The following is an 18654-nucleotide window of genomic DNA, read 5'->3' on the forward strand; positions in this document are numbered from 1 at the left end:
TTCTGAAGGTAAAACATAGTAGAAGTTATCACAGAAGAATGTTATTTTAATGCTTGTCTTAAAAATTGTAAGTCCTTCTTTCCAAAAAAAAACTTTTTCTTGATACATGAGGGGTGTAAACAAAGCTTGCAAAATATGCAAAAAAACTCAATTGACAGAACCATGTCTACTTTTCTACTAATTATTTTCCTACATTGATTTTTCTGATTTGCTACACAGTTCCAACACACAGTTACATTCCTCTGTTTGTGGATGATATATTAATACATCTCTTACCTGCACACTGTAGACTTATTAAAAATAGAAAAACAAGTAATGAAATCAATGACAAAATTGCTTTGAAAATACCTGATATTTAAAAAAGTTTATTATTGGGTTTACCTTCTCCATGTTCTTTAAAATCAAGCTCCTAATTATCATCTGAAAGGCACCATAGGGACAGTGAGTGGCAAACAGTAAACATCTCAGTGGCATTTTTCACAACTGGGAAATTTATCTGTCTCTGAGAGAATCCAAATGAAATATGAACAGCAAGATATACAAACAGGAGCTCATTTGTAGCTGCATAGACATGAAACCTCTAATTTCCATTAATTCCATGCTATCGTGGCATCTTCGGCACGTTTGTGTCAGAAGTGTCTTCAATAAAATTAGCTTTTTTATGGGAAGGCTCAGCAAGGTCCTCTCCATGGTCTCTGCTAACCAAGGGCTCCTGGTCCCCTCTCTTGCGTTTGTTAATCAGGTGATTTTCTCCCTCACAGAGCTTTCCCTCTGGGACACCCAATGTTCTCAGACAGACAATAGCTGCAGCCTGCTCTGCCAGCTTCTTGGACTTGTCCCTGAAGAGCAAGCACACAGAGCACACGTGAAAGTAGAAACTGAGGTCTCCACACTGCCAAGAGACAATTTCCTGTCTCTGATGCAACATCATGAAACAAACAGCATTTGTAGTCATCTCACAGCAGAAAAACAAACCAGGTCACTTCCAGAAATGATTTCAATCTTGCTAGATGTCAAGTGTTGATGCATCACTCCTGATGCAATATTCCTAGAAAATCTGTCTCTATCAGGGCTTGTCTCCTGAACACTCTCCATGTCAATGGTACACAGCCAATGTGTGTTTGGCCCACAGAAAGGTAACTTTTACAAATCTGATCACTAAACAAAACTGAGTTATGAAGGATCACTTTTCTTTAAAGAGGCTCAGGCATCAGTACACTCTGTCAGTTGCACAAGTTCATTGATGCTGACAAAAGCAGGAACTGTTCCGTAATAATAAAAATTCTGTCACTTCTGAGAAAGACTGCCCATCACACATTTGTGGAAGTCAGTATTCAAAAACATTTTCTTCTCAAAATTTCATATCAGCTGAGCATAACTTCCTAAAGTCTCTGAACTGGAAGGCTGCAAAGCAGTTGTGTGCACTTGTCCTGTTTAAATGTTCAATGCTGAGGTCTAGCTTTGCAGTTAAATCAAGATCACCTTAGGTGCAAATGCCTCAAATCAACTCTGGTATTAATAGATGATTGTATAAAATACCATCAAGAAACTTTAGAGCAGGCCTGGATGGAGCTGCTAATTAACTGTGATCTCCAAGAACTCAGTGCACTGTCCTCTGCTTCATGGATACAGACACTTAGTCCTGACCTCTTACTGGGAATGGATCTGCTGCAGTGGCTGAAGACATAACCTCCTCCAACATTCCCCTCTGCCTCCCTTGGCTTCTCTCTGCACTCATCACACACAGAATGGAACTGGGTCACCTATTTGCTCCCCTTCCAATACAGCTTGTGGACTAACACAAAGTGAATTCAATTCTGTAACCGTTTACTTGATTATGCCAGTGCTTACTTCCTCTTGTCACATTCAATTCTCAGAAGTTTTTAATCCTTTCTCCCTCCTAGAAGTAGCTTTAGGAGGTAGCTTGCAGCTGACCTTTACCAAAGCCAACTGGAATAAACTGGAATATCCTTTTAATGCAAGTTTTTAAGCAACATTTCAGAAACAAAAATCCAGCTGAAAAACCCATTAAGGATGGCTTACCACAGAGTTGATCTGTATTTTTGCTCAGCTACTGTCACTACTGAACAGAATAATCTATCCAGTGGTCTTTGAACCTGTAGACAAAAAGAATTAAAAGGGAAGCGGCTGTCAAAAACCAATCATGTAATTTACAGAAGAAACAACATCATCAACATTCCTTCACAGGTATAAAGAAAAGAATAACAAGTAACATAACTTTAAAATTACTCTAATTCACACCACAAATTTCACCATACATATTCAAAATAAAAAAACTAGCAAATTGTCCAAACTAAAAATATTTTCCCTTTACAAAAATAAAAAGTAATCAAATAATGTCCCCATGTAACCAAGCAGGTGCTCCTGTCCCATACAGTCCCTATCTGTAACAGTGTGCAACAGAGAAAACATCCCAAGATTTAATTCTTTGCTTCACAGAAGCAGTAAAAGAAAGTCAGTCATGGTCTCCTATATAATGATCAAGAAGTTACAGCAACTTCTTTCACAAATGAATCAAAGGCAGACTGAAGGGTCTGACTTTTAATTTTTTATTTTCTAATAAAATAAGCTGCTGTTGTCATACCTGTGTGCATTACCATTTCTGCAGCTGCTTTCTGAAAGAGCTACAGTAGATTGGAAAGCAGAATTTCTCCTACTTTGAGTCCTAAAATACTGAATTTCATATACAATGCAAAGGAAGAGGTTTGACAGGGTTTTTCATTGACTCACAGTTTCATAAACAGGCTGAGGATGCTTTTCTTTCCTGCACCATTCCAGAAGATACATTTTTGGAGTGATCTGTGGTGGATATTCTCGCCTAGACAGAAAAATTTGTGGTCAACAACTGTGCACAAAGTTCTATTTCAAAAAGACAGTGCTGCTTATTGTATTACTTCTACCAGTTATTTGAAGTTTAATTTTACAGCTCAAATTATGAAAAAGATGCTTCTTCATTAGATGATAACTCAAGAAATAGGTGTGACAAAACATCTAAAATAAACTCTGAAGTTTTCCTGAACATTTATTTCCTGTAGTAGCACAGCTAGAGAAGAGATACTCACCAGAAAGGAGATTCTAACTAAATAGGTGACACAGAAGAGAGATACAGTTTGGTTGGTACTGCTTATTATAAGCACCAATTAAAAACTAGTAGAAAAAAGGAGAAGTTGCTTCTGTTATGAAGCAGTAATCAAATGAAAAAAGCATAAAAAATGCAGGAATTTAGTCAGATATTGACAAAGAATTACAGACCCTCATACATGGCCAAAAAACCCCCAAAAAAATCTGTATTCAGTTCTCAAGGAGTCAGGTAATATATCCTCTAAATATTAAAGCAATATGACTGCATTTCTAGAGGATTTTACATATGATACTCTTCTTGAGCTGTTTGATAGGCCTATTAGCAAAACCAGCAAACAGGAGTTTGACATGGAAAGTAACAGCAAATCTATAGGCCTCAGAGATTATAAATAAAAATTACATAAAACAGATTCAACTACGTGACTTAATTTTTCAAGGAATAGCTTATGAGTGGAACACATTAAGACGACTTCAGATGAGCATCTTCTCTGCTTAGAAGAGTGTCAAGAAGTTTGTTCAGGACTTCTTATAGAAAAATTATGTTTTAGTCAAGATTCACTAAAAATAACTGAACTCTACATCTTTGTAATACCCTTTTCTACATAGAGATGTTATTTTTTAAGTTTTTTTTTAGAGCACTCAGCACTTTCAACAACTTAAGTGAGAAAATTAAGCAGTCCCAGGAAGCCTGGAACTAAAGAACATCCCACAACATCCAAAGAGCACAGGAAAAGTCGTGCTTATGCCATGATGTTCACTTACTGCTTCATAGGAATTCATCCAGTAAGTGTTGTTTTGCAAATCATCATTTTCAAAAAACTGTTAAGACACTGTGAACCTCACAGTTGTTATTCAGAGATGCAAGATAGTGGAAAAACTTGATTTGTATGCTTACTTGTCAAATCTAACAGCCATTTTTATTACATCTGGATCTTCCATTTGGTCATCTTCATCTTGCACCTTGGTTACTAAAGATGTTTTCTTTGCTTCAAAAATAGCTGTGGTTTCTTCATAGAAGTCACCCATTTCAAAGGCTTCACTATTCAAACAGAATTCCTTTATGTCAGAGATCAGTTTATAAATTTTGTATCCCATTATGACAGAGAAAGAAAATGTAAAAATCAATTGTGTTTACAGTATAGTTAAGAGTACAGAGAATGAAGTGGAAGTGTGGCTGTATTCTGCACAGTGACATTACATTGCTGCTACAAGTAGGAAAAGGATGTTCTAATTTCCAGCACTACATATGCAATTTGTAGCCTGGAAGTGAAGGAAAAATCAGCCAGAAATACAAGTCCTGCACTGTTCAAGTTATTAGTTCATTCAATAACTTGCAGTTGGATGAATCAGCAAACAAACATCTCAGAGTGACTCCTGGTGCATCAGCTCCACAAGGGCAATACAAGCAAAAAGTAGGAAAAATAATATTTTTCTAATTATAGTGATTAAAAATACTCTAAGCAATAAACCCTATAGCATCCAAACCTCTCAAAATCTCAGATTTTCTGACTTCATAGTATTATTCACAAGCCCAAATAAAGAGAAGAAGCAACCATGATTTTAGTCAAAGGCAAAAGCCTCAAACCCTTTTAAATTTCAAACTCAAGTCAGGCTGGATCTACTTTGAAAAACTGAGACTATTGATTTTTTGCAGATGATAATGGCAATAAAACCTGCAGCATAAAAGAAACTTTTACTTTCTGTTATGAAGATGCTGGTTGATACAGGGCTGCTCAATGACAAAATGGATTCTGCCCACAAAGCTCTCTCCAATGCTCCAAGCATAAAAGCAATGAAGCTGAACAACACTAACTTATGCTTCTAAGGGAAGGCAATTTATTACACACTGCTACATAAATGTTTTGTGGGAAGAACAGCAGGCTGTTCCCTTGCATTCAGCACTGAGGTTAAAGCTCAAATGGTTGTAACCCATCCTCACCACCAGGAGACAGCAGAATTATGCACTATAATTGTCTGAAGATAAACTGGTGCATTTTAAAAAACTGAATGTTCCTCAGTTATCTAGACATGAAACAGGTTGTTCAGAACAGGGGTTAAAAGACCAAGTTTGCTGGCAGAAAGCAATTTCATAAATTTCCAAATGGCTCTCCCTGTCCCCCTCTCCTGCACACACATGGCCTTTTGAAGTTGGTATTGCATCACACGTACAAAAAGAGAGAGTTTGATTTTGGAAGCCCCTAAAGAATTGCTAGGCATAGCACATAAACCCCATAGTTTTACACTAGATCTCTATCCAGTGTTTATGTGTATGAACTGTGACACCTTTAATTACCTGTGTAAAACTGTTACTTCACAGTATTTATTTTGCATACTATGCATTGCTATTCATGCAGCAGAAAACACTACCACCCTCTGGGCTAAGACTTTATTGAAATTGTAAAAGATTTGAGTTCCAATCTTTACTTTATCTTTTTTCCTAAACTCAAAATCTATACTCAAAATAGATAGTATGTTAGCATACTAAAATCCATTAAACTCTTAAAGTTGCCAAAGTGAAAAGTAACTTGCAAAGTTTAAATGTTGTTCATGTATTCCACTGCTCCTTTAAGAATAATGAAGTCTAGCTCCCTTCATATATGCAATGCAAACTCCCTTCACTGTACTTGAATGTAAAATCATGGACAGAATTATTTCTAGAAAGCCAAAATTGGTAAAAGGCAATAAAATGGCAAAAGGATTGCAGGCATTTCCTTTTGAACATGAAAAGAATGCTGATTAGAGTTTGTTAGAAACCAAGACTTTTTTTTTTCAAAATAACTCAAGCTTTCAACATTTCTATCCATTTTCATATACATTAGATATCAAACAATTTCAGACTGTTCATTTTATAAAAATCAAGGAGACCCCTCCCTTCTGTCAGAAGCCACACAACATGGATATGACACATGCAAGCTCAGAGCTTTATTTTATTCAGTTTGAGACGTGTCCAAATCTGAATTCCCCTAATTCTGTGCAAATTCTTTATTCATCTGCCTATTTTATGGTTTCTCTCAAAATTTTTGCTCTTTCATTTCTGTCTCTCCCCCTGAGAAATTTCATCCAGTCTGTTTCAGATATGCAGGATGATAAGATTCTTTAAAGTTACTATATTTCCTCAAAAAGGCTGCCATCATTCATTAATGTATACCAGGAATGAAAAGCAGCACAAAAAATGACATTAAAGTACCATACAACCAGACAACCCTGATATATGTTTTTAAGTTTCTAAGTGCTCATTTTAAAACAAATATGTAATAAATATTCCAGTAACATTATAAACCTCACATGCAAGTGGGAAAGCTAAATCAAATCCTTGGAAGAAGACAAGTTCCACAAAATTTCAGACAAGCTGAACTTTTTCTTAATCACTTCATGTAAATACTTGACAAATGCTTGTCACTCAGTGCAGCACCACTCAAATTAGTATGCTGAATATAGAGAGTTTTAAAGATTTAATATCTGAGCACGGAGGAAACCTGAAAAAATTTACTCTGATATTGCACATCTCCCATCTGGATTTTTTTGGGGGGTTATTTTTGGGGTTTTTGCATCTTCTCCTGACAGTGTGAAATGCCAGGCAGTGCTAAATAGAGAAGTGATGTGCAAGTTCGACAGAGTACAACTCCTTTTCTGAAGTCCAGATGCTTACCAGATCTCCTGTGTGGACTGTGCAGCGTGCAGCTTCTTACCCTGAGTCGTTTCCAGCTGCTCTCTTAACATCTGACACAAGCAGTATTTAGTGTTGGTGTAGTGATTGTCATACCTCACTGCCTGATGGAGAGAGACAAAGAATTCAAAACCACACCAAACAAATTTATCTTCTATACTGCACATGGTGTCTTGATGACTTCCACAATCATTTTTGAAAGGCAAACCACCGTGCAGTTTCCTCAGTAACATATTCAACACTAGCCATGAATGTGACTACAGTCTGATTATTTTGGCATGACTTCACCAACTAAAGTTCAACTGACTCATATACTTCTGAAGAAAGAGTTGACCTGTTCACACCACTGACTAGAAATGCACTGATATTTTAGTAAGTAAATTGTTAATAGCAAGCTCAAATAAAAAAAAAAAAGAATTTGAATTGATGACATGATCAAAGTTACAGATCTCTGACTAATTTCCATGATGTCATTAAAATATTGTCTTTTGAATAATGGATAAAACTTTATATATTAGATGACTTAGCTAATGGAGCTACAGAACCACAATACAGCATTACTTTATTGGTAAATCATTCCCTTTGCTTCCCTACTGCAAATATTTCTGGACAGTATGTATGAAAAGTAATTAATTTCTAAAAGTGCATCTAGGAGCAACTGATTTTTTAATACTCCTTCACCTTTCTGTTCAATATTGTAAATTTAATATTGTATACTGAATATAATAATCTGCTCAGTTTGTACAACTGTGACTTTGAAAGAGTTGGACTACATATTTTTAGATTTCTTTATATTTTTAGATAGCCTGATAAGCCTCATAAATGTCCCCAAGAAACTAGGGCTAAAAAGCATGTTTTCTGAATACAGTTGTCTGAACATTTTTTTTTCTGAACAAAATCAAACAGAGGAAGCAGGGATTGACTTGCAAAGATCATGTAACATGCACTATGTTTAAATATCCCCAGAACCAAGTCTTTGAAATGGAGTTAAGATACTGCAGTAGGATTTAAATTAACAATTCTAAACAATGTTAATTACAAGTAAGATCTTCATAAAAACATACATATTTGATGTAATCTTGCATGACATCCTTCAAGGGGCAAAACCCCTCTTTTCTGAAGACAGAGGGGTTCCACATGGCAGCACGAGCAATCATGACTGATGAGGCAGCTGTTGCTTTCTGGAAGGTCTCAATGTCTGCATATTCCTTAATGAAGTCATGAGATCCTCCACTAAAAATTAACAACACTAATATTATTAATGATGGTTCTTTTTCCTGCACTTGGAAATCTTAAGTACAAGCATCTGACCAGAATGAGCTAATTAGTCCAACTTACTTTGCTATTACTGGAATGGAGACAGCTTCAGATATGGCCTTGATCACATCACAGTGGACAGGGTGCTGAGGCCTCTCCTCCTTCTTCCTTTGCAACAAACAAAAAAAAGGAAAAAGACAAGACCAAAGATTTCCTGTGGAATTTATCTCTAAACCACAGCAGACATGACACAAGGATTATTGGGATATACTTGTTTCAACTTATTTATTTTATATATTTGATTTTTAAATACAAAGTATGCAAGATAATTTTAGTCTTATTTGGTCTTCGAGAAAAAATATTTAGGAAAAGAGCAGCAAGCAGTTTAATTCCATAATTACTGACTTGATTTCCTAGAACACCAATTCAGTTAACAGTTGAAATCAGAGCCACATATTGCATTTAGAGTATAGATTATACTCATATCAGTCATATCATACTGTGGTACAGTCATCAAACTAAAAAAATCTAAGTCTTTCTTGCCTAAAATCAATTTACCTTCCATGGACTGCAATGGCAGCAATGCCAGTTTTCTCTATTCTCCTCACCAGGTTCACAGTATCCTCCACCTGAGGGATAAGACAGTCTGACATGATTTTAATTCAAAGCAAAAGGAATAACTATCATGTGACCATTGTACAAACAAATGCTGAAGTCTTCTTTAATCAAGAGGGATAGGATTCTTGTCTTTCATCGACAGCATAACATGTACAACCATTTAATATATACTTCAATTAAAGAACTACATGCTATGGCCAAAAAAAAAATACATTTTCAATGCTTCCTTGAACCTACAAATCTCAAACCAGGTAACATAATACTCTGTAGCAGGAGAATATTTTCCAAAGGTTTTCAAACTGTCAATTGAAAATGACTGGAACATTTGATTAGCACATCCTCTCTAATGACTACTCTGTAAATTGTAATTGAAATGCTTTTCAGTAAGAGGATGCCTTCTGAAATCAACCCAACATGCAATCACACAACTATAAATATTCCTCTCAGACGTGTCTTAAAAATGTTAACCAGCATTTAAAAAATTCTAAGGATATTCATACATGCCCAGTACCTTCAAAGAGGTAAAATTCTCTTTAAAAGCAGAAATAAAATTGACACACTGCTGCACTAGCCTGTCTTATGCATCTTTAGGGAAAGGGAGAATGAAAAAAGGGTGAATTTCCCTTTCAAAAACTGGAGGAATATCTGTGCCTTATCCCAAACATATCAGATTCAGTCTGAAAACTGCAACATGTGCCAGCTGGCAGGGATGCAGAGACAGAAGCTCACCTGCTGCTCTGATGGATGACATTATGCAAAACAAGATTGAAACAAAAAAGAAGAGGCTGTAAGAGAAAGGTGCCAGTTCTATAATTTAATACTTCAGAACCAAAATGATCTTAGTACTGATTCTTTTCACTCAAGCTTCATTTGTTTATCCCAACACCTATATGACTTCTGAACAAAGCTGGCTCAGGTACAGTTCATCCATCTACTGATACATCTGTTTGGGTCATATGCAATCATAGTACCTGGGAAGTAATTAAATACCCAATTGCTAAGTAATCAGTCTTTAAAAGAGAAGGCACATAATCTCTTGGAGGTTTAAAAGTATGTAGAGAATTCATCTTTAAAAAAACCCAGTAAGGAAGCTACATCAGCTGACATCAGCCGTAAAAAAAAATCCTGAAAAGGACACACCCCATAATTTCATTGGCTGTTCTAACTGCAAGAACAGGAAAACAGTATGGAAAAAAAATTAGTCTGAAAGAACAGAAACCAATCACCTATTGCTACCCCATGTGAAAAACAGGAACTAACAGCATCTACTGGCTGCTCCAGGGTGCTTACAACCTTTTGTACCTCTATGACATAAAAAATGACTTAGTTGAGAAATTTAGAGGATAAAAGCCTCTGTGCCCTTGCCTAGCATAGAAACAGTTACAGTCTCTGTGCACCTGCAGGTCACATTTATGCTGGGACAGCATCCCAAACAGAAATTTTAAGTTCCAAGTGCTATTTCACAGCAACAGGCATACAGTGAAACATACTAGAACAACATATAACTGATAGTAAACCAGAGCAATAACAGCTGAACACCTCAGCACACAATTTATGCTCTTACTGAGGGCAAAATGCGGATTTTGCAGGTTACTGGTTTACAAATTCCTTTAACAAGGGTGGTCAATATCTGAAAAAAAAGAGAAGACAAAAATTTGATCACAACAGTGACATTACTGAAACTCTCCTCCTCTCTTGAAAGTAAGTTAGAATAACGTAACACTGTTTACTATTCCTCTATAAAGAGTCTTACATGCTAGACAGACATATACAATGTGTAACTGAATAATACAATTTTATCCAGTAGATACACAGGACTACTTATAGTCTAAGACATTTTTACTGCCACTTCTTTGTTGATTTGAACTGGATTTTTGGAGCAATTTATAGCTGCTGGAGTTTCAACACTGCTTTTAATATGGCGTGACCAGTGAACTCTGATTTCAAAAACATGAATAGACACATCAAACTAACAAATACTACACCACATTGAAAGTTTTTAAACTGAAAAAACCCCCAAAAGTAGCAGCTTTATAGTCCAGATAATGGCAAGCAGAACTAAATCAGGAATATTTATCTATAACCTTCACTCCAGTGTCCTTAACTGAGTATTCCACTCAAGCAATCACAAATTTGCTGTCTGTGCAATTCACGCTGCTGCCAGTAGAGCACAGTGCACAATTCTTCCCAAGGCAGCTCCAACCCCACCAGGAGATACTTACAGACTCTATTTTGTCAGGATCAGACAGCAGTGCTGCTCCCATACCTCCCTGCAAAACAGAGAGAAGCTGTTACCCACTAGGCAAACACATTTACAACTCAATTGTTTTGCCTAATAGCAGACCACAACAAAAGCACAAGGGAAAAATGTCAAAATGTAAAATTCAGGAGCATTACTGAACACCTTCATGCTACATTTCTTAGACCTGTATCAGAATAATTAAGCAGTAATTCAGGGCATCAACTTGCTCTCATCACTTTAGGGAGCAGACAGGATTTCAGAAAGCTATTTTTAGCAAACATAATCATCCATTTTCCATAACATAATTATGAACTATTTAATATTTTAGCTGTTCTTCCCACACTGTTTCATCTGCATACATAGATGAAGAGTCCAACAACATTTTTGAACCATTTTTTTTGACCCATAACTATTGCTGGAGAATAACCATTCACCAACACTTATACTCCTGATCTTTCACCCTAGTACAAGATGGATATTTTGGTGTTTTGTTGTTAATTACGTTTCTGTGGAGCATTTGACATCAAAATGGAGTGCCATGGTTCAATTTATTGATCCTTTATCTCTACACCAAGTGGCTTAACAGTCCTAACAACCAGTTTGAATGCTCTGTTCTAGTCCCAGATACAGGACTAATTTAGAACTGCATTTGCTTTATTACAAAACAACAAACAAAAAAGGTTTTAAGTGATCCATTGTCCTTCCATTTAAAACTGACAAAGAACTGAATTTAGCATAGCTAAGCTGTGACTGCATTTTGCTCATCATTTGCTCAGATGACAAATTATGATTTCAGTTTTTATTAAGGCTGGGCAGAAATTATTTCACTCACCCAAGGAATTAATGACTTCAGAAAAATATTAAAAAATCCTAAACACTTCATTTTATCTAGCCTTTAAGAATTGAATTTTCTAACAGCATATGTTATTTTACTGTATTAAGGCCATGACACCTTCTAGAGTGTCCTGCTTACTACAAACAATTAAATTTAATTTTTCATCAAAATTTTACTGCTTGAATTTGAAAACCAGACCATATATTCCACACTCCATACCTCCAAGACAGAAAAAGCTCATTTAAGAGTAATCAAAATCCACTTGCCTTAGTAGAATATTCTTTTGGGCATCCCATGTTGATATCAATTCCAGCCACATCACTCTCTCTGAAAGAGAAGGGAAAATCAAAATATTTTTTAGCATATTAGAACAAGAATCAAGAAAGAGATATCTTGCCAGGTAATTTGTTCCATCATCATAAAGGCTTAAATGAGAACTTAAGGTAAATTTGAACTTCTGAGTTTTTAGCCCCTCACTTATTTAAGTTAAATATATAAATCTTAATGATGGTCTGAAGATCAGATTCTTCAAAGGTTTCAATAACCAGTGCTGTGCAGAAGCTGCAAATACTCATCTATAAATACCTTCTATACTTAATCCCATATAAAGCATATCCACCACTAAATTAATGACAACACTAAGTCCTATTGAAACTTCCATCTATTTAAATGGAGGCTTAAACCCACCTTTTTAAGAGCCACTTTTGGTTTCTGCACAATACATTACTGGAGGCTTTAAACCACAAACAATAAGGGACATTTTCTGGTGCATTGGTCTTGCAGCTGTGCAATACCCAGGGAAATTCATACTGGAGAGATCAAGGACACACTTGCACTAGCAAGAAGCCATCCCAGTACAGAATTTATGCAGCTGAACTTTTCCTGGTTCTATCAAGAGCTACCTTGATGCTCTCAAACATAAAAAACTGTCTTCTACAGTAACTCCTCTGTACAAAAAATCCCAGACAAACCCATGGTGGGAAGGAGGTGAGAGAAGATGACTTACACAAGCTTAGCTACTGCCAGGGCTCTTTCAGCATCTGCTGAACCCTGTTGGTAAAAGAAGAGGATTTACGATTACAATAGATTATCAAATTAACAAAAAACCAAGGTGCTTACTTGCACATGTGTACAACTATATTTGTTGTGAACATTTAATATAGACAGAGACCCACTGGATACTTAAAACATTTACCTACAGCCACTGGATGTTAAAAGGTGATACAAAAAAGGATCCAAAGAGGTCTGTCTGCCCTCTTCACCTACAGCAAAACCAAATGTTCTTAGCCCCTCAGCAACAGGTATCTATTTGAATGCTCTTAAGAAGCTCCACTAATAACAATTCTACAGACTCTACAAGCAACTTATTTCAGGGCTATATTACCACTGAAAAAGGTCTTTTCAGTATCTAATGCAGTCCACTCATGCTTCCCCCTCCCTCCAAGCCCATCATTTCTTCTCCTACACAGAGTGGTCTCCAAGAGCAAATTACTGTATTTTTCTCTTCAGCACAGAGAATCTTTAATCCATTTTTGCAATGCCAATGCACACATTAATCCTCTCTTACTTATACTAAACAATGCTGCCTTGTTCAGTCTTTCCAGTGAGACTGTTTACAGGACAGTGCAAAACTTCAACGTGTGATCAGAGATCAGCACAATTTATATCCACATCTGTAAGTTCAGAAATATCTAAGATACCTCCTACAAAACCAAGCTGCTGGAGAGCACAGAGGTTATCTTAATCACCTCTTCTGAAAACAACTCTAAGGAGAACTTACAATGTAGAATCTTGATTTGTACAAACAGCTCAGAAATTCTGCCACATTGTTGGTGTGAAACCACCTCATTTAACTGTGTTGTTAGAAGAATATCTGGTTTCTTACCATTTGGAAGACAACACGCTCTCTCTCCCTTTCACAAGTTCTGAAAACAACTCTGTCATTAGGTGCAACAAAATCCACTGTTTCAAGTACCTCTGTATGAAATGAGAAAGATAAAACAGGCAAAAATTCTGTACAAATGTAAAAATTTTTACGTCATATGACCATGTAATTTGTATATAAATGAAATGCCATCAAAGTAATTTGATGTTCTTTGAAAAGTATTAAAGCCCAGTGATGACTCAGCCAGAATGAACAGCACTATTTTTGGGAAGGGGCAGGAGAAGAGAGGAAATATGTAGTGAACTTCTGTTTCCCAGCAGGGACACTGCAAACAACTGTTTCTTTGCCACTCAAACGAGGCAAGTCTCAAAGATACCTTTTTAAGAACTTGCAGTGACAATCATGTTATTCCAAGTCCAGCCCAAGTTAATACATGAATGATAAACAGTGAGGTCTTGTATGTGGGTGTGTATATTATCATTACATTTAATGCTAACATTTAAAAAGACACATGATTGGAAACTGTCTCTACTGCATCCAAACAAACTGGAAGTTAAAAACTAGAGCAGCAGACAGGTCTAAGGTAGCACTTGAGAAGCTTACTGTAAGCCCCTACATACAATTCAGTGAGATTGTATGTACTGATTCATCAATATAATCCCTAGAAAAATGCTTCAGAAAAATAATTACCCTTTCTCTTAACTAGAAAAGAGACTTACAGGTATTATCAAAAGAAATGCCATACTTACCATTTATAACCCTCTTACACTGCAGCATCTTTATGTCAATCAGCTCCTGAGTAGAAAGGATAAAAAAAAATCTCAGTGAGTTAAATTGTTTCAGGTCTAAACAGTCACCCATTGTATTAAGTAATTATCTAGAGAGACCAGCTTCTTTGAGCAACCTCTCCCAGTACCTCAGCACCCTCTGGTTAAAAAACTTCTTACTAATCTAAAGCTCTCCTCTCTTTAGTCTAAAACTTTTCCCCCTGGTCCTATCACTATCTGTCCTTGTAAAATATTCCTTTCCCTCTTTTTTAAAAGCTCCCTTTAACTACTGGAAGGGCTCAATGAGGTCTCCTCAGAGCCTTCTCTTCTCCAGAGAGAACAATCCCAACTCTCTCAGCCTGTGTTTGGAGGAGAGGTGCTCCAGCACTCTGAGAGCACAGGTGCTCCACACACTGGCCTCTCTGGATCCACTCTAACAGGTCCATGTAGTTCTTGTGCTGAGCACCCCACACCTCAATTTCAGGCAGCTTAAAAGAACTGTTTAAGAAACAAGGAGAGCAATGCTATGAGTGAGATACACGGATGTACAGCAGAACTAACCAGGTGAGACATGAAGTCAGTCTTCAAAGTTCCTTCAAATTTCTGACTCTATTGAAACAAAATAATAAAAAAAAAAAAAACAACCCAAAACCAAAAACCAACCTATCCCCCCAAACACAAATAAAAGTATAACTTGAGGAAACTGTTATGGTGTTTTGTCTAAATTACTTAAAGTTACTGAACAGACTTAAAATATGGATTTGCCATAACTTGAGAATGGCTCAGAGAAATTCCTCAAGACATAAAGATTCTTCTTTCCTCATTTTTAATGGAAAACGATGTGCAAAAAGAACAAATGATACAATGGAAAAAGTCCACTTGTAGTTTCCCTACTAAAGCTATCAGAAAAAGCCGCCTCATCTGCTCCTTCTCCATACCTCACAGTACACGATATCAGCACCATAGTCCAGAGCAAGCAGACGCATTGGCAGCGTCCCCACCCGCACCATTGGAGCCAGGATCTTCTTTCCTCTGAAGCACAGCGGCGTGTTCACCGTCATTCCTGTTGCTGCAGCACCTGAAAGAGAGAGCCCAGGGGGACTGACACGGAGTGCCATTTCCACCCGCAGGCACAGGCGTTCCTTTGCGGGGAAGGGGCGGTGGGTGCCCCGGAGCTGTGACAGGGCTGGCCGGGCAGTGGGGACCGGGCTCACCCGGCGTGAGGGCGCGGGGGATGCTCCCCGCCCTCGGGCTCCTCACCGAGCGAGGGGCCCCGCGCCGCCCCTGCCGGAGCCCCTCAGGGCCGCGGCCGCTCCCGCGGTGGCGGCGCGGGGAAAGCCTTCAGCCGGTGGCGGAAAAAGGCGAAAGAAGGGAGCGGCACCGCCCGCCGCACTCACCCTCCTCGCTTGGCTCTGCCGCGGCTCCGCGGGGCGGGGAGAACCGGGGCCAGCGCCCGTTTCAGGCGTCATCGGGCAGCGCCACAGCCCCACGTGGGGCCGCGATGGCGCTCGGCAGGGCCGGGCCGGCGCTCGCCCTCCCGCTGCTGCTGCTGCCGCGGCGGCCGGCGGGCAGCGGGGCAGCGGCGGCAGGGAGTCCGCAGCCCCCCGGGGCCGTGGTGCGCGTCCCCTGGGCCCTGCGGCAGCGCCTGCAGCGGGGCGCGCAGCGCCGGCGGCGCGAGCAGGGGCAGGCGGCGCCGCCGCGCTCCGGGAAGCTGCTGCTGAGGAGCCGGCGGCCGGAGCTGAGCCAGCCCCGCTGGCAGACGGTGGGGCGCTGGGAGCAGCCGCCGCTGGTGTCGGCGGGCTGGAAGCACCGGAAGGCGTACGGGGATTACTTCCAGCTGGAGCCCTCGCAGCAGGCCGCTCCCGCTTTGCAGGCGCCGCCGGCTGAGGCGGGACAGGGCCCGACCTTCGCCGAGCTGGGGCTGCAGCCGGCGCTGCTGGCCGGCCTGGAGCGGCTCTCCATCAGCCGGCCCACGGCCGTGCAGCGCCTCGCCATCCCCGCGCTGCGCCGCGGCCGCAGCGCGCTGTGCGCCGCCGAGACGGGCAGCGGGAAGACTCTGGCGTACCTGCTGCCGCTGCTGGAGCGCCTGCTCGGCCGCCCCGAGGCGGCGGCGGCGGCGGAGGCGGCGGGGCCGGCGGCGCCCCGCGGGCTGGTGGTGCTGCCGTCGCGGGAGCTGACGGCGCAGGCGGGCGCGGTGGCGGCGGCGCTGGGCGCGCCCGCGGGGCTGGCGGTGCGCGGCCTCACGGGCGGCGGCGCGGCGGGCGGGCTGCGGAGGCAGCTGCGGGCGCCGCCGCCGGGCCCCGCCGTGCTGCTGGGCACCCCCGGCGCGCTGCGGGAGGCGCTGCGGCGCCGCTTCCTGGCCCTGGAGAGGCTGCGCTGGATGGTGCTGGACGAGGCGGACTCGCTGATGGACGAGTCCTTCACGGAGCTGCTGGAGGAGATCCTGGCATACGCGCCCCTGGCCGCCGGCGCTCCCGGACCAGCCGGTCCCGACGAGGAGAGGATGCAGGTGGTGGTGGTCGGAGCCACCTTCCCCGCGGGGCTCAGCGAGACGCTGGCGAAGTTCACTGACGTAGACCGGTTTGTCACCCTCAGCACCCAGAGCCTGCACCGGCTGCCGCCTCACGTCCAGCAGAAGTTTGTCCGCCTCAAAGGCCGGGACAAGCTGCCCGAACTGCTGCAGCTGCTCAAGGAGCGCCCGGCATCTGGCGGGGCTGTTCTCATCTTCTGCAACAGTGCCAGCACCGTCAACTGGCTGGGCTATATCCTGGACGACCACAAAATCAAGCATCTGAGGCTGCAGGGGCAGATGTCAGCAGCTGCTAGAGCTGGCATCTTTGCCTCTTTCCAGAAGGGTGACGTGTCTGTCCTCATCTGCACTGACCTTGCCTCGCGCGGGCTGGACACCAGCAGTGTGCAGCTGGTGGTCAACTATGACTTCCCAGACACCCTGCAGGACTACCTGCACCGGGCCGGGAGAGTTGGCCGGGTTGGGAGCAAGGCACCTGGAGCTGTGGTTAGTTTTGTCACCCATCGGTGGGACGTGGACCTGGTACGGAAAATAGAGACTGCAGCCCGGAAAAGGACAGGTCTCCCAGGAATGGACTCTATTAATAAACCTTCACCTAAAGGAGGTTGATTCAGGTTGCCAGGCATTCCCTGGTAGGAGCTTACCTTGAGGCCATTAAGGCAGAGTGAATGAGCTGCTGTATGTAAGGCAGATGGAAAGAATAGGGTTGAGTTTCAGAACCAGGTGATCAGGTTAACTTTGTGCACTGTTCTGGAAGCTGCAGTATTCATTTGCACAGCCATCACAACATGTGGCTTTCCCAAAGGAAACTAGTAAGTGAGTAGCAGAATGCTTTTGGAGAATGTTGAAGAGTTCATCAGTTGATTTGGTTTACTTATTTTGAGGCATAATTTAAATTCAAATCCAAATTAAAGTATGTTTGTATGATATAGAATACTAGTGCATTTCATTACTGCCCACCACTATCAGCTGACATTCATTATTAAAATTGAAAAATTGCTACTGTGGCAGGAGAAAAAACCTGTCCAGTTACAGACACAAAGGACTAAAGGACGAAGGATACGTGATCTTGTGATGTAGCAGTTCATTTAGAGAATTCTAGACTGGATGCCTGTAAAGTACAGTGGGAATGAGAAGGCACAATAATGCTTGAGGCTCTTTCAAGGCCTTGTTATTTTATGGTTATCTTTCACTGAAAAATGGGATTTGCTCCTTCATATTATATTAAATAAAAAGCCCTAAAGTGTTTCCTGTACAGTTTTTTTCTGCATACTGTAGTGACATGTATGGTTTCTAACTGACTGCAAAAAAACCAAAAACCCTCAACCCCAGCACACTGAAAGATGTCTTCTGTTAAATAAAAGAAATGTGTTGACTCACAGGTTCTGGTGACTCTCACGTAACAGAGTGAATGTAGTATTTCTTTTGAATGTTGTGTCTTTGTCCTATTTTGCTTCCAATCAGGAGAGATGATGGAGGCTAAGGTTCTTTCCTGTCTAGCTGCTAGTTTGTATCCATGTTAAGTGGATTTCTAGTCAAACAAGCATTTTAGCTCTGATTTCTGTTACAGTGATTTGCCACAGCCCTTTCTCTTGGTGGCTGTTTTTCCCATGCTCTCCACTTTAGGCTGTGCAATCACTGGGAATGTAGAAATAGTAGATTTCTACACTATGGTAAATGAGAAGATTACAGCATTGGATCTAAGTTCCTAAGGAAATAATTCACTCCAGCTACTCTCAGTATACTGAGAA

The 18654-nt window shown here is 40.7% G+C and overlaps 2 protein-coding genes across 7 annotated transcripts; one reads left to right on the forward strand and one right to left on the reverse strand.

Moving 5' to 3' along the window:
- Nucleotides 1-337: 337 nt before the first annotated feature.
- DUS2 (dihydrouridine synthase 2) lies at nucleotides 338-16561 on the reverse strand. 6 transcript variants are annotated; one of them, XM_064387104.1, is made up of 16 exons: nucleotides 16439-16561; nucleotides 15312-15451; nucleotides 14356-14401; nucleotides 13607-13698; nucleotides 12728-12771; nucleotides 11988-12048; nucleotides 10867-10914; nucleotides 10209-10274; nucleotides 8585-8655; nucleotides 8108-8194; nucleotides 7834-8002; nucleotides 6752-6873; nucleotides 3998-4141; nucleotides 2752-2839; nucleotides 2044-2117; nucleotides 338-839 (listed from the first exon to the last, which is right to left on the reverse strand). In XM_064387104.1, exons 2-16 carry the CDS (start codon nucleotides 15432-15434, stop codon nucleotides 602-604), a joined length of 1473 nt encoding a protein of 490 aa, XP_064243174.1. In that variant the 5' UTR covers nucleotides 15435-15451; nucleotides 16439-16561; the 3' UTR covers nucleotides 338-601. The 6 variants fall into 6 exon arrangements, with proteins under 6 accessions (XP_064243174.1, XP_064243175.1, XP_064243172.1 ...); XM_064387105.1 differs by lacking the exon at nucleotides 16439-16561 and adding an exon at nucleotides 15771-15895 and having other exon boundaries at nucleotides 10867-10910; nucleotides 11984-12048; XM_064387102.1 differs by lacking the exon at nucleotides 16439-16561 and adding an exon at nucleotides 15771-15812 and having other exon boundaries at nucleotides 15312-15450.
- Nucleotides 15593-18301, forward strand: DDX28 (DEAD-box helicase 28). The gene is given in 3 exon segments (XM_064387108.1): nucleotides 15593-15618; nucleotides 15620-15864; nucleotides 15867-18301. Coding segments are annotated over 3 exon segments (1902 nt in total). The 5' UTR covers nucleotides 15593-15607; the 3' UTR covers nucleotides 17513-18301.
- The last annotated feature ends 353 nt before the right edge of the window (nucleotides 18302-18654 follow it).

The sequence above is a fragment of the Passer domesticus genome, chromosome 12 (genome assembly GCF_036417665.1).
Source record: "Passer domesticus isolate bPasDom1 chromosome 12, bPasDom1.hap1, whole genome shotgun sequence".
Taxonomy (NCBI): Eukaryota; Metazoa; Chordata; class Aves; order Passeriformes; family Passeridae; genus Passer; species Passer domesticus.

Excerpts from the sequence above, each read along its gene's own strand:
- DUS2 (XM_064387104.1), bottom strand. The coding sequence starts at position 15,434 with ATGACGGTGAACACGCCGCTGTGCTTCAGAGGAAAGAAGATCCTGGCT. Across the intron at positions 8,003-8,107 it reads TCCATTCCAGTAATAGCAAA|TGGAGGATCTCATGACTTCA; the intron begins GTAAGTTGGACT and ends GTTAATTTTTAG. Across the intron at positions 2,118-2,751 it reads CTCAGCCTGTTTATGAAACT|GTTCAAAGACCACTGGATAG; the intron begins GTGAGTCAATGA and ends TTTTGTCTACAG.